We start from the raw sequence: 11,670 nt of genomic DNA, 5'->3' as shown, positions 1-11,670 counted from the left end.
GGAGACGATGGCAAACAAAGGGAAATATTGGTATGAGAAATAACCTCATAAGAATTACAGGAGAGGGAAAAACGCTGGGAAGAAAGATGGCAGGAAGCAAATATGTGGAGAATGAGGGAGGAAGACAGGAGAAAAGACAGAGAACGAACAGCCGCACTCTTTGCCTTCTACCACTTAAACACACCCCAGAACTTTGCACCAAACGACTTCCACTTCACCAACCTCAACCATGGCGACTCCCACCATCTCCACATCAGTTTACCAGTGATGTAAGGTGACCGCGGTTCACACCTCCCACCCATCGCCAAAGGTGTGCACACGCTGCTCAAAACAAAGCTTGGAGGAGGAGAGCAGGAGGGCACGCAGCCCTGCTCACCTATGATGCCGCTGTCTCTGCTCTCCAGCGTGGACGTGGGGCTGGTGACGGCCCCGTAGCTGCAGTCCTTGGCAGGGACGTTGGTGCTGACGGGTGGCAGGGTGGAGCAGGGGCTGCTGGCGGGCGGTGAGGCCGTGCTGCTGGTCAGTGTGGAGCAGGGGCTGATGCGCTGCGTCACTGCCGAGCTCTGCAAAGAGGGAAGGTGCAGTCAGCAAAGGGCGGCTCTGTGCGCCGCTATGGAAGGGTGCGAGCACTCTGCTAATGGTGATGAGCTCACCTTGACTAACAGCGAGACAAAGCAAACTCAGGAAATCCTGCCAAGACCTCCGTGCCATTTACATCTGCTCAGAAATCCCAGCGGGACTGCAATTTTTTCCTTTTGCCTTGTAAATGTTTCCTATCTTCAGGAAAACCGACAGCGGTCTCACAGCTCTGCTCAGAGGGACTCAATCTGGGTAGAGTCAGCCACGGACGTGCTGCCTTCCCCATTATAGAGGGTTCCTAAAATATCCCAGCACTGGGAGGGTGACTTTCCATGGACAGAAGACAAGGAGAAATGAAGCAGCACAAAAAGCCTGCTGTTCTAAAAGTTATCTGCAAAAAAACTGCGTGCAAAAAAATCCTGAGAGTTTATAGATCTGATGCTGTGCACCGAGATGAGTTTATTAAGAAAACAGAATTGCTGCTGGGTGCCATTGGTGACAAGCTGTGCTGTAAGCGTGGCTGCAGGGCACACTGACACTGGGTGAGCCCACCCTGCCTGCCTGTTTTTGCTGTTGCAGAGTGGTCCTGCCCCCAAGGAAGGAGCAGCTGAAGTTAACTGCCAATGTGGGATTTCCTTAATTGAGATTTCTTGTATGCTGGGTGAATACTTGCCTAATAATCCCAGAGATTTGCATTCCCACATTCATGCTATTTGAACCCAGACTGCCCACAGACAGCACCGTGCTCACTGCGTTTGAAGTCAGATTGGTTTCTTCCTTCTCGTTGTTCTACTTTAAGCTCAAAAATTACAAAGGACTTCAGCAAGCAGAACAGGGATCCAAAAGCAGGCTGCCAAGCTCTGTGCTCCCCCAACCAAAGGGGTCCTTGTGGGGTGGGAGCGGGCTGTGGGGCAGCCCCCCAAGCAGCCCAGCCCCAGCGAGCTGTCAGAGCACTCAGAACTGCTGCAGCTCCGAGCTGTGCACGGCAAGGCTGTGCTGAGCCTTCATCTCAACTGCTATACCGAAATCTCAGCTTATCTGAGGGTCAGCAGAACGATCTGCCAACCTTAAAACACTGAAATTAAAGCTCAGTCCTCCGCCGGCCGATAGCATCGCTGTCTGATGGAATGCCAGAAGTGATGTCCTTACCAATTCTTCTATTTGTGGCCCCACTGATGCAGCTCTGCAGACTGAGCTCCGTGCAGAAGGAAGCAGCTCCGTAACGCAGCCACGGCTCGGCAGTGACTGATGTTTTATTTCTGTAAATCTGTATAAAAGAACCTTCCTCTGCGCTCGCTTTAAGCATCCATTCCCACTGACAGAACGTTCTGTATTAATACGATTGCTGCTGTTTCATCTGTCACATCCTCACTAAGCTTCACAGAATTAAACTCCTCTGTCACAGTCCCACATCCCCTTTGTGCCGCTCCGGCGGCTCCGGTTCAAAAACAGCTCCCCAAAAAGTCAGAGAGAAAGGATTAATTCTTTGACGTTTGTGATCTCTCATTAAGGAGAGCGTGATTAAGGAAGAGTCCTTCCATCCAGCACGCCGTTCCACAGCAACCTGCATTAGGGACTGCATCCTTCATTGCACTCAGAACCAGGTAGCAACAGTAAGAGCACCTCTGCCCCCTCATCTGCTCAGCGCTGGAAGCATTAATCTTTGCACCTGAATCTCTTATCACATCATTTTCAGCACTGCTTTCAGCAGCAGAGCTGAGGGAATCACTTTGGGAAGGAGAGCCCAAGAGGTTCTCAACCCACGGAGCCCCAGACCCCAAACAGCCGAGTCCTGAGCCCCAGACCCAGCAAGAAAGAAAGGAATTTATGTGCTCGTGGAGGAACCATTCTCTCTTCTCCAGCTACGAATGGCTCTCAAGGGCCTTGTGAAATATCTTTTAATGCAAAAATTAGCACGCAGACCAAGATACCCATCTATTTACAGGACAACCCTCTGCTGCTTCTCTTTAGATATTTCTACTTGAAAGAGAAGATGGGATTTTAATTTTTGTCCAAAGGCAGCAACAAAAGAAATCATTTGAAGCAGAGTGCTTGGCTCTGGAGCACCCCGCTCCACCAGGTGCCTCTAAAGCCCATTCTCTGGCACAATGATAGAGCACCTTCCAAATCTATCACATCTCACATCAACCAAAAAGCTGAATGAAATCATTAAAAAAACCTCATGAATGTGTTAAAGGCCAAGCTTTTCCAAAAACACATCTGTTGGGATCCATCCATCAGCCCTTCAGGTTGAGGAGGAGATGGAAGACCCAAACCCATCGGCTGTGCCTATGGAGTGGGGCTGAGGGAGCCCAGCTGCCCAGCGGAGCACTTGGAGCAATGCTGGGTGCTGTGCCATCCCCTTCCAGGGGCACTTTGGGACGGAGCTCTGTGGATGCAAATAGGGCCACATGAATGCCCAGTGCCATTCCTGGCTGCTCTTTCTTATAGACTCTCCTAGGGAAGTCAGCAATGTGAGCCTGGTCTCTGGAATTGTGCTGTGTTGGTATCTAAAGCAGAGACAGAATCCTGCAGAGTCATGCAATGATTGTTAGAAGAACAGAAGAGTTAAAGCTGAGCTTGTGAGTCTCATGCTGCTCTGTTACCTGCTGGCTCGATCTTCTCTTAGCTTAAGACAAAATATTCAAAACCAACAGCAGGATGTCTCCCAGCTCTGTCCTCATTTCATCAGCACTGATGGCATTGGGCAAAGCCCCAGGGCTGAACAGCAGGATGAAGAAACTCAAGCAGGTTCTGCCAACCCTACACTGCAGCCAAGACCCCGACCTTGTGCTCCTTCCCTTTCCAGCAGCCAGAGAAGATGCAGCAAGCTCAATCACAACAGAGATTGTACCGTTTGCTTTCTATACCTGTTTTCAAGCATGAAACCATCTTGTTAGGCCAACAAAAAGCAAAATCCGTGACCACATGTAAAATAACACCACTACCAGCTACCTATCCTTCCTGGAGAGACAGCCAGCCTTCGTGCAACAGTGCTAGAATGCTTTTGAAATACTGCATGTGAGAAGGACAGATTATTTTGATCGTTGTACTCTGATTAGAAATGCTGCCCACACCCACATTTGCAGACACAGAAAAGCAAGAGGAGCTGCTTCACACGGTGGCAGCTGATCCCTGGAATGCACAGCAGTGATTCACTGCTGAACGAGGAGATCCAGCCTTCTACCTCACAGCAATCATTTCGTCATCAGGAGACACTCAGCCGTCACGTAATGAGGAAATAACCACCACCTCTCATCCTGCATTCTGCTGGGAACCAACAGAACCACCGAGCACCTTCCAGTGTTGGAACGGAGCTTAAAGGAGCAGAGAGACTTTCATGGGGCAGAGAGCGATGGGACAAGAGGTGAACAGCCTTAAACTAAAAGAAGGGAGATTCAGGTCAGATGTGAGGGGCAAATCTGTTATCCAGAGGCAGCGAGGCCTTGGAACTGCCCAGAGCTGTGGGTGCCCCATTGCTGGAGGTGCCCCACAGCTATGAATGAGCTCTGGGATGTCTGAGCTGGGGGGCAGCCAGCCCACAGCAGGGAGAGGGGCTGGGGGCTGTAAAATCCCTTCCAACCCAAGCATGCAGTGATTTCGCTGTTAAAAGGAGAGCAGAGGACACATCATACCTGGTTCTCATCCTGCACCTCCATGCTGTACTGGGGCCCTGGCTGTACCTCCGTGACTTTCTCCCCCAGGAGGAAGCCCAGGCGAGTCATGAGTGTATTTGCTGCCTCATCTACGGATGGAGGGGGTCCCAGCTCCTGCTCAGCGTCACCTGAGGAGAGAAGAAACAAAACAGGTTGAGATAAATTGCTGACCTTGGCTACTGCTCAGTGCATTTACCAACAGAACACAGCTAGCTTTCCATGCTGTGACTTCTGTATCCAGGATTTCAGGTTACACACGTCATTCAAATCCGTGTTAATGTTATTTGATGGTCATTAATTTTAGGTTATTCATTCCCCCAGCTGTGAAGGCATGTTTACTCTTACTCCAGCTGTTATTTCTGCTCTCATTGCTTGTTTTATTCTCTGCACCTCAGGTGGAAGCAACACATTCACCTCCTATTCCCTGCCCCACCAACAGAAAACCCAACTGGGAAGCAAGATTTCCTGGATGTGATGAATTCAAATCTGCATGTGCCAACTTCTGCTGTTCCCAAAGTGCTACACGAGATGCTCAGTAGCAAACCTGCACTTCTCAGGGGCTAACAGCAAAAGACAGGGCAGAAAAATCACAAGCATCGTTTGCTGTCATCTGCAGCTTCTGACATGCTCTGGATTATATGGGAAGTGCTGCTCTGGAGAGGTTTCCCTGAGCATCATTTGGGCTGTGACACAGAGGTGAGAGCACCTCCCAACCCCCACCAAGCTTAAAAATGACATCAAAAGGCAAAATTCCAGATGATTGTTTCCTCGAGTTTTCCTGCCAAAAATTCAGGCGGTTTAATGACTTGTGGCATCCCAATGGCGAGGGCACATTCTGCCCCAATGACCACAGCTGCTGCAGTACATCGAAGCCTGAAGGTCAACCTCTTCCCACATCACACCGATGCAACGCTGCGCTTGGCGCAGTTGTAGGATGCTAATTAGGATTTGCAATGACTCTACAGTTAATTATTCATCTGATCGTGTACAATCTGGAAAAGAGCCCATCTCCTTTCCCGCGTCCTGGCTCGGGGCTGCTGCAGCTCTCAGCCTGGAGCTTCATATACAGCTCTCTGATAACTGTAACAGAGCACCATCAAACAGAGGATCAGGATTATGTACAAACCTTCAGTAAATGCAAGCCAGCTGCACCTAGAAACCTCCATCCAGCCCCCAGGGCACATCTCATGGGAGCTGCCTGCAAATACTGGGTGCTTCACCCACACCACAGCTCTCTGGGAAGCTCCATGCAACAAAGTCAATGCTCATGAGCACTGCTGGCTCCGGGAGCACTGCTTACATGGCAGCTTCACCATGGGGAAAGTGGATTACGGAGCATGAGAATGGAAGCTGTCTTCTAAGTCACTGAATCCCTATTGTACCACTTGAAAGCACACAGATGTGAATAGGATGGATTTAAGACAGAGACAAATTTAGATGGATGGCCCAATTTTCCTGAGCTGCTGACCACCCACATTTGGGCTGTGGGCATTTACCATCTCAGGGAGTCAAATCCAGAACAGATATTTTTACGTAAAATGAGAAGTATACGGACTTTGATTTCCAAGGTTATCTCTGCTTTTTTTCAAAGCAGACTTTTAGAATTTATCCCAGATCTCTGTACTGGCCTAAAATTAGCAAACAGCTGACTGTGCAGTCTGTCACACGTGATGTCTGCAGAGATGCATGGGGAGCAAGGCTGGGTATGGGTTCCTGCAGCTGAACCATGGCTCACCCCTTTGGGGCTGGATGTAACCCTGCCCACACCAACCCTATAATTGCTCCCACGGGCACAAAACTGTCGTTTGTCCCTAAAATGAAGTGATGAGCTTAGCCCAGCTTACAGAACCACAAAGGCTGGAAAAGACCTCTGAGAATATCTGAGACCCCCATGTCCAACCCCACCCCACTGCGCCCATAACTACATCCCTCAGTGCCACGTCTCCATGGTTCTGACACCTCCAGGGACTCCCTGCTCCCTGGGCAGGCCATGCCAGCATTTGATCACTCTGCAGAAGAAACTGTTCCTAATACCCAGCTGGACCCTCTCTGGTGCAACTGCAGGTCACTGCCTCCCATCCTATCACTGTAACTGGGAGCAGAGACCGACCCCACCATGCTACAACCTCCTTTGGGGAGTAATAAGGTGTCCCTTGTGCCTCCCCTTTTCCACACTGAAGGATCCCAGTTCCCCCAGCTGCTCCCCATGAAAGCTGTGCTCCAGCCCCTGTCTCCCTCCTCTTCATGGCACAGGATGGTGCAGCAGCACAGACAGGTGAGAGCTGCCTGGCAGGGCTGCAGCCCTAATCCCCTCCTCATCATGCAGGGCATGAACACAGAGAGCATCCAAGAGCATCGTGGGCAGCCTCAAACCATCCACTGCTTTATTACAACAGTGACTGCAAAGCGCAGAGAGCTCCGAGCTTTAGCAAAGCACCCCTGGATTGGATCACTCCACCTTTCAGTTTTTGGTCAGAACTGAGTATCAAAGAAGAAAGCAAGCAGCTCCAAGAGGTCTGTGACTGCTACTGGCAGTGAGACCCAATGCTTCCAGCGAGGTGGGGCATCACCTCTCCAGCCCTGCATGCAAGATGCAATCAATGCTGCGGCTGCATTTCATGCATACTTCAGTGCAATGGCTTCCAGGAGCACAAACCTGGCAGCAAGAAACACCAACACACTGCAGGGATCTGCTCGTTTCCCATAACACAACCAACAATCTGTTATTAATACCCTCAGCACCAGGGGAGGTCGGGCTCAGAGGAAGGAGAGGTAATTTGTCTGAGCAGCACACGCATTGTTTTGGGGAAGGAAAATGTACAACGCTGCTTTGTGCTGCCAAAACAAATGAACCCAAAAATAAGACATTTGGATTCTTTCAGAGTGACCTTTTCGTAAATAAGAGGCACCTTCAAAACAGAAAGCAGAGGAGCACTATCCAAAAGGCCGCACGCAAGAGGTAATCCCATTTCTGGAGAACAGCTCGCTTCTTCCAACCCTTCATCTTCAGGACAGACAGGCAGCTGCTGTGTTACACAACAGGAGCAAATCAAAGCTCCCGCACTGATGTAAGACGGTTTGTGCAGAAACTGAGAGCATTACAAGCTGAGCACACCGACCAAATGGATGCCTCTGATTCTCCTTCCTTTCCAACAGCTGAACCCATTTCAGCTAAGCCCCATCACCTGTGCAATTCACCCCAGAATTACCTGAATGAGGGCTGCTGGGAGCAATTTCATGGATCCCAACAGCTCACCTACACAGGCTCTGGGTACTGTGAAAGGGTTCAACTCTGGACCAACACTACACTGGTCTCCTGGTTGCCAAAAAACCCTGTATGTGTAACAAAATCAGAAGTTTTAGCTCAATTCCAGAGCAGGGTGCCAGGACAGACCACAACGCTCAGCATCGTTCCTGGCCTCACTCAGGAGCCAGGTTCAAGGAAAAAGGGAGTTTTCTCAATGCCCCAGAAGTAATTTGCAGTTCTTCCACTTCTGCCATACGGCACCTAGTTCAGGTCACCCTGCCTGCATCAAAAAGGTTTTGGGTGGAGTTGGGTTTGCAGGTACAGAGCCACGAGCTGGAGTTGAGTTTGTAGGTACTGAGCCATGAGTTGGAGTTGGGTTTGTAGGTATTGAGCTATGAGCTGGAATTGGGTTTGTAGGTACTGAGCCATGAGTTGGGTTTGGAGGTACAGAGCCATGAGTTGGGTTTGGAGGTACAGAGCCATGAGTTGGGTTTGGAGGTACAGAGCCATGAGTTGGGTTTGGAGGTAAAGAGCCATGAGCTGGAGTTGGGTTTGGAGGTACTGAGCCATGAGTTGGGTTTGGAGGTACTGAGCCATGAGTTGGGTTTGGAGGTACAGAGCCATGAGTTGGGTTTGGAGGTACAGAGCCATGAGTTGGAGTTGGGTTTGTAGGTACTGAGCCTTGAACTGGAGTTGGGTTCATAGTTACTGATCCACAAGTCGGGTTTGTAGGCACTGAGCCACGAGTTGGACCCAATGATCCTTGCAGGTCCCTTCCAACTCAAGATGTTCACTGCTTCTATGAGTGATGTGACAGTGGCCCTGTGCTGGGAACACGACCAGGGATCACCAGAAGGTTCCAGGCAAAAGCAGGGGCACTGGGGTTTGCTTCTCGTCAGAACAGTTTTGTTTTCTTTTCTCCAGGAGGAGTTCATAAATTTCATAACATTTCCTTGAAAAATCAAATCTATCATTTCCTAAGCACAGTGTATTAGTTTTGCTCTTTTCAGTAAAGCACTCCAAATGTCTGGTTTTGAACATTATCATTGTAAAATACCGTTTCCCTTCAATCCTTTCAATTCCTATAATGAAATCTGCCACATATTTCAGCTGCAATTGCTTAAAATGGAATGAGATTTCTTTACGACATATTTTGCAATCCTGTGACTTGCTGGATGGCCACCATTGCCTCATCTCCCTGGTCTGCAACACGAGGTGGCACCTCTGTGAGAAACCATCGGTGTGGCTTTACTCCACGGAATATCTTTACTGTAATGGTTAAATTCTCACTTCCAAAACCAGATCCTGAATGGAACTGACATTACATCTGAAATCTATTCCAGTGAGCGTCAAACTACTGGGTAACAGTTTGCTCAGTGGCACCCAACCTAGAATTTGCCTGAATATAAAACTGATTTGTCTGAAAAATCAGAACTTCTTAAACGAGCAGTGAGAGAATAGAGCAGCTGCATGCAAAGAGTGAACCCCTATACAGCACTGGAAGAAATGGTGCCATATATTATTTTGATCTTCAATTACATAACTGTAGGGTTTTATCCAGACGTCCCTCTTTACATCTGACCTGAATCCGTCCCATTATTATGTACATCTGCTTTAAATTATTCTGGATATACTCGAGCTATATTTGGAAAATGCCCTTGACCATTTCTGCATATTTCCCTCATCTCAGAATTAACGGGACGGCTTTTTCTTTACTCTTGCTCACATCAAGAAGAGAAAACTTCTCCAGCGAGGGATGAAAGCTACATCAGATGCACTGCTCTGGAATCAGCCCTACAGAACCACGTCACTCCTAAGCTGTGACCTCGAGCTGCCAAAATGCTGAGGATGAATACCAAGGAACTCCAGCAGCAGCTCAGGGCCACCCCATGCTGCTTAATCCAGGTGCTTATCTAACAAACTGCTCTTCTCCCTCCTTGCCAGTTCCAAACCTCACCTGAGTTGCATAGCATTCATTCTATGGATAAATTTCAGAGAAATTCTCCTTTGCAGCACAAACCAAAGCTGCTTTCCAGCAGTCCCTCCTGCTGCCTCTGCATCAGACTGCCAGAAGGAAGTCACTTATTAGTCGGGAACCAACTGAGCCACAGACAGCCAGCAAAAGCAACATCAACACTACCAGAAAATCCAATCCAATGTATGTCATGCTCTGGGTTTGAAAAAACCATTTGCACTTGTATTTGGGGATGGACTTTTTTGGATGTGCCCTCCTGTCTACATGCCAAAGAAAAGAGAATGGGGAAAAGATGAGGACACTCAAAGCACCCATCACTGAACTCATATCAAAAAAGGCCACAGTTGTCACAAACTGAGCACGGGCTCAGGGAATGAGTGCTCCTCTGTCAGAGCAGAGAGGAACTCTTGTCCCCAACATCACTTTGGAGCCATCACTGCAGGTAAGCCACGCCAATGAAGACCTCCCACAGGCCGAGTCCAACTGACAACAGCATCCTCACGGCACAGTTAGGTTGTGCAGCACACAACCAGCAACCTTACCCACGTAATTCAGTGAGGTCAGCAGACAGGCAGCAGGATGAGAGCCACGTAGATAACCCCACATCTCACATCTCTTTGGGTTGGGAAACAGAGAAGAGAATCCAGCAGTAAGCTTGGGAAACCTGCTGCAATTTCAGGCCCAAGCAGCGATTTTGGAGCGTGCAGGAAGCTGCACACCTCTGGAAGATACGTCAGTATCATGGATGCTGGCCAGCAAGGCCGTCAGTTATCTGCCCTTTCCAGCCAGCAGCTGGCCAACACTGTCATGTTTGGGTTCCAAGTCATTATTTTTCCAATGATCAGGAGTCACATAATCAGTGATATTGACACCTAAACGTCTGCCCCGTCAATTGGACACCACAAAGCCATCTCCTGTCTGCAGTGTAAGCATGCAGCTGTGCTGACCAGGAGAAAGGAAGAGACAGGATGGGCAGAATACTGACAATCAGAACAAATTACAGCACGGGGAACAATATTCCCACTGGAAAAGAATAAAGAAGCCCTTGTTTTGCAGTCCTAAAGAGTGGTAGGAAGTCAAGGCAACTGGTAAGAGAGCAGCAGAACGGCTTTCAGAGCACCACATATTTTCACTGATGAGAAGCTCTCCATAGCATCCCTGGAGTTCAAGTGCCTTTTGGCTAAGGGGGAAAAAAGGCATCCATTGGATTGATTCAACCACTGGGACATGGGAACCAAGCTTATAAAAGAATGGAGCAGCTCTCCAGAAACACACTTATCATTACAGCTGGTAAAGCCAGCATTCACTTCTTGCATCCATAGAAACTTGCAACAAAACTAATACTGCCCCAAAACTCACATCCGAAATCACAACAAAAGCAGAATTATTGATCACTTCCTCCAGATTGTAAAGTATTTGGGAATAAATACATCTTTGAGCAACCTGGTGCAGAGGGAGGTGTCCCTGCCTATAGCAGGGGGTTGGAACGAGATGACCTTAAAGGTCCCTTCCAACCCAAACCATTCAATGGTTCTATGAAATATCCAAGTTGGGAGGAAAAAAGGATGACTAATTGGCAAGGTGATGACCAAGAGCCCCACCTACCATCACTGCCCCTTCCTTTTGCTTCTTTAGCATCCTTATATTCCCACCACGAACTCTGAAGGTGAAGTGTGACCTCGTCTTTGCCCATCAGCAAGGCCACAGCTGAGCACACAGTACAGCAAAGGCCCCTGGTTCTGCCTGCATGCAGGGAAGCGTGGTATGGAGCATCACATGGGCTCAGATGTGAAAATGAGGGCTTTGCACCGATCCTGATGGGCTCATCACTGATGGTTTCAGAACCAATAGCAGCAGTGTGCCACAAGCACCTCCCAGCTCCCGTCCTGCAGCCACGTGGTGCTTTGGAGCTGGACCTCTCCTACACTGCACTTCTGGACCATCACCATACATCTTTTTGTTTGCCTTCCAGAGAGAGGAAACCAAACCCGAGGTTACAATGGAAAGCCAGTGGTTTGTAGATCACATCAGGAAGCTTCCAGAGTACCGTGTCATCTCAGCTCACATAACATTCAAAACAGATGGCAGCAGTACCTGCAATCCCTGTGATTTCCAGCTCTGCCCTCAGGCACTTTGACACAAACTCTCATTCCACAAACCCCAATTTGCACCTTCAGCTGCCATAGAAGCCCACCAGCATCCAACGGTGAGCG

General features: G+C 49.0%; 1 protein-coding gene across 4 annotated transcripts in view; it reads right to left on the bottom strand.

Annotated features, from left to right (window-relative positions):
• Positions 1-115: 115 nt before the first annotated feature.
• LOC104914579 (protein TANC2-like) overlaps positions 116-11,670 on the bottom strand; it is a 32,371-nt gene continuing 20,816 nt past the window's right edge. The window contains exons 3-4 of one of the 4 annotated variants that reach the window (XM_019623393.2): positions 4,215-4,363; positions 116-563 (exon numbers count right to left, since the gene is read on the bottom strand). In XM_019623393.2, the coding sequence (XP_019478938.1) occupies positions 168-563; positions 4,215-4,363 (545 nt within the window). In that variant the 3' untranslated portion in view covers positions 116-167. The remainder of the gene's footprint in view (positions 564-4,214; positions 4,364-11,670) is intronic. The other 3 variants (XM_019623392.2, XM_019623391.2, XM_019623390.2) reach the window with 3 other exon arrangements.

This window comes from Meleagris gallopavo, chromosome 29 (genome assembly GCF_000146605.3).
Source record: "Meleagris gallopavo isolate NT-WF06-2002-E0010 breed Aviagen turkey brand Nicholas breeding stock chromosome 29, Turkey_5.1, whole genome shotgun sequence".
Taxonomy (NCBI): Eukaryota; Metazoa; Chordata; class Aves; order Galliformes; family Phasianidae; genus Meleagris; species Meleagris gallopavo.
The sequence above is the reverse complement of the archived record's forward strand: the minus strand, read 5'-3'. Positions and strand labels throughout refer to the sequence as shown.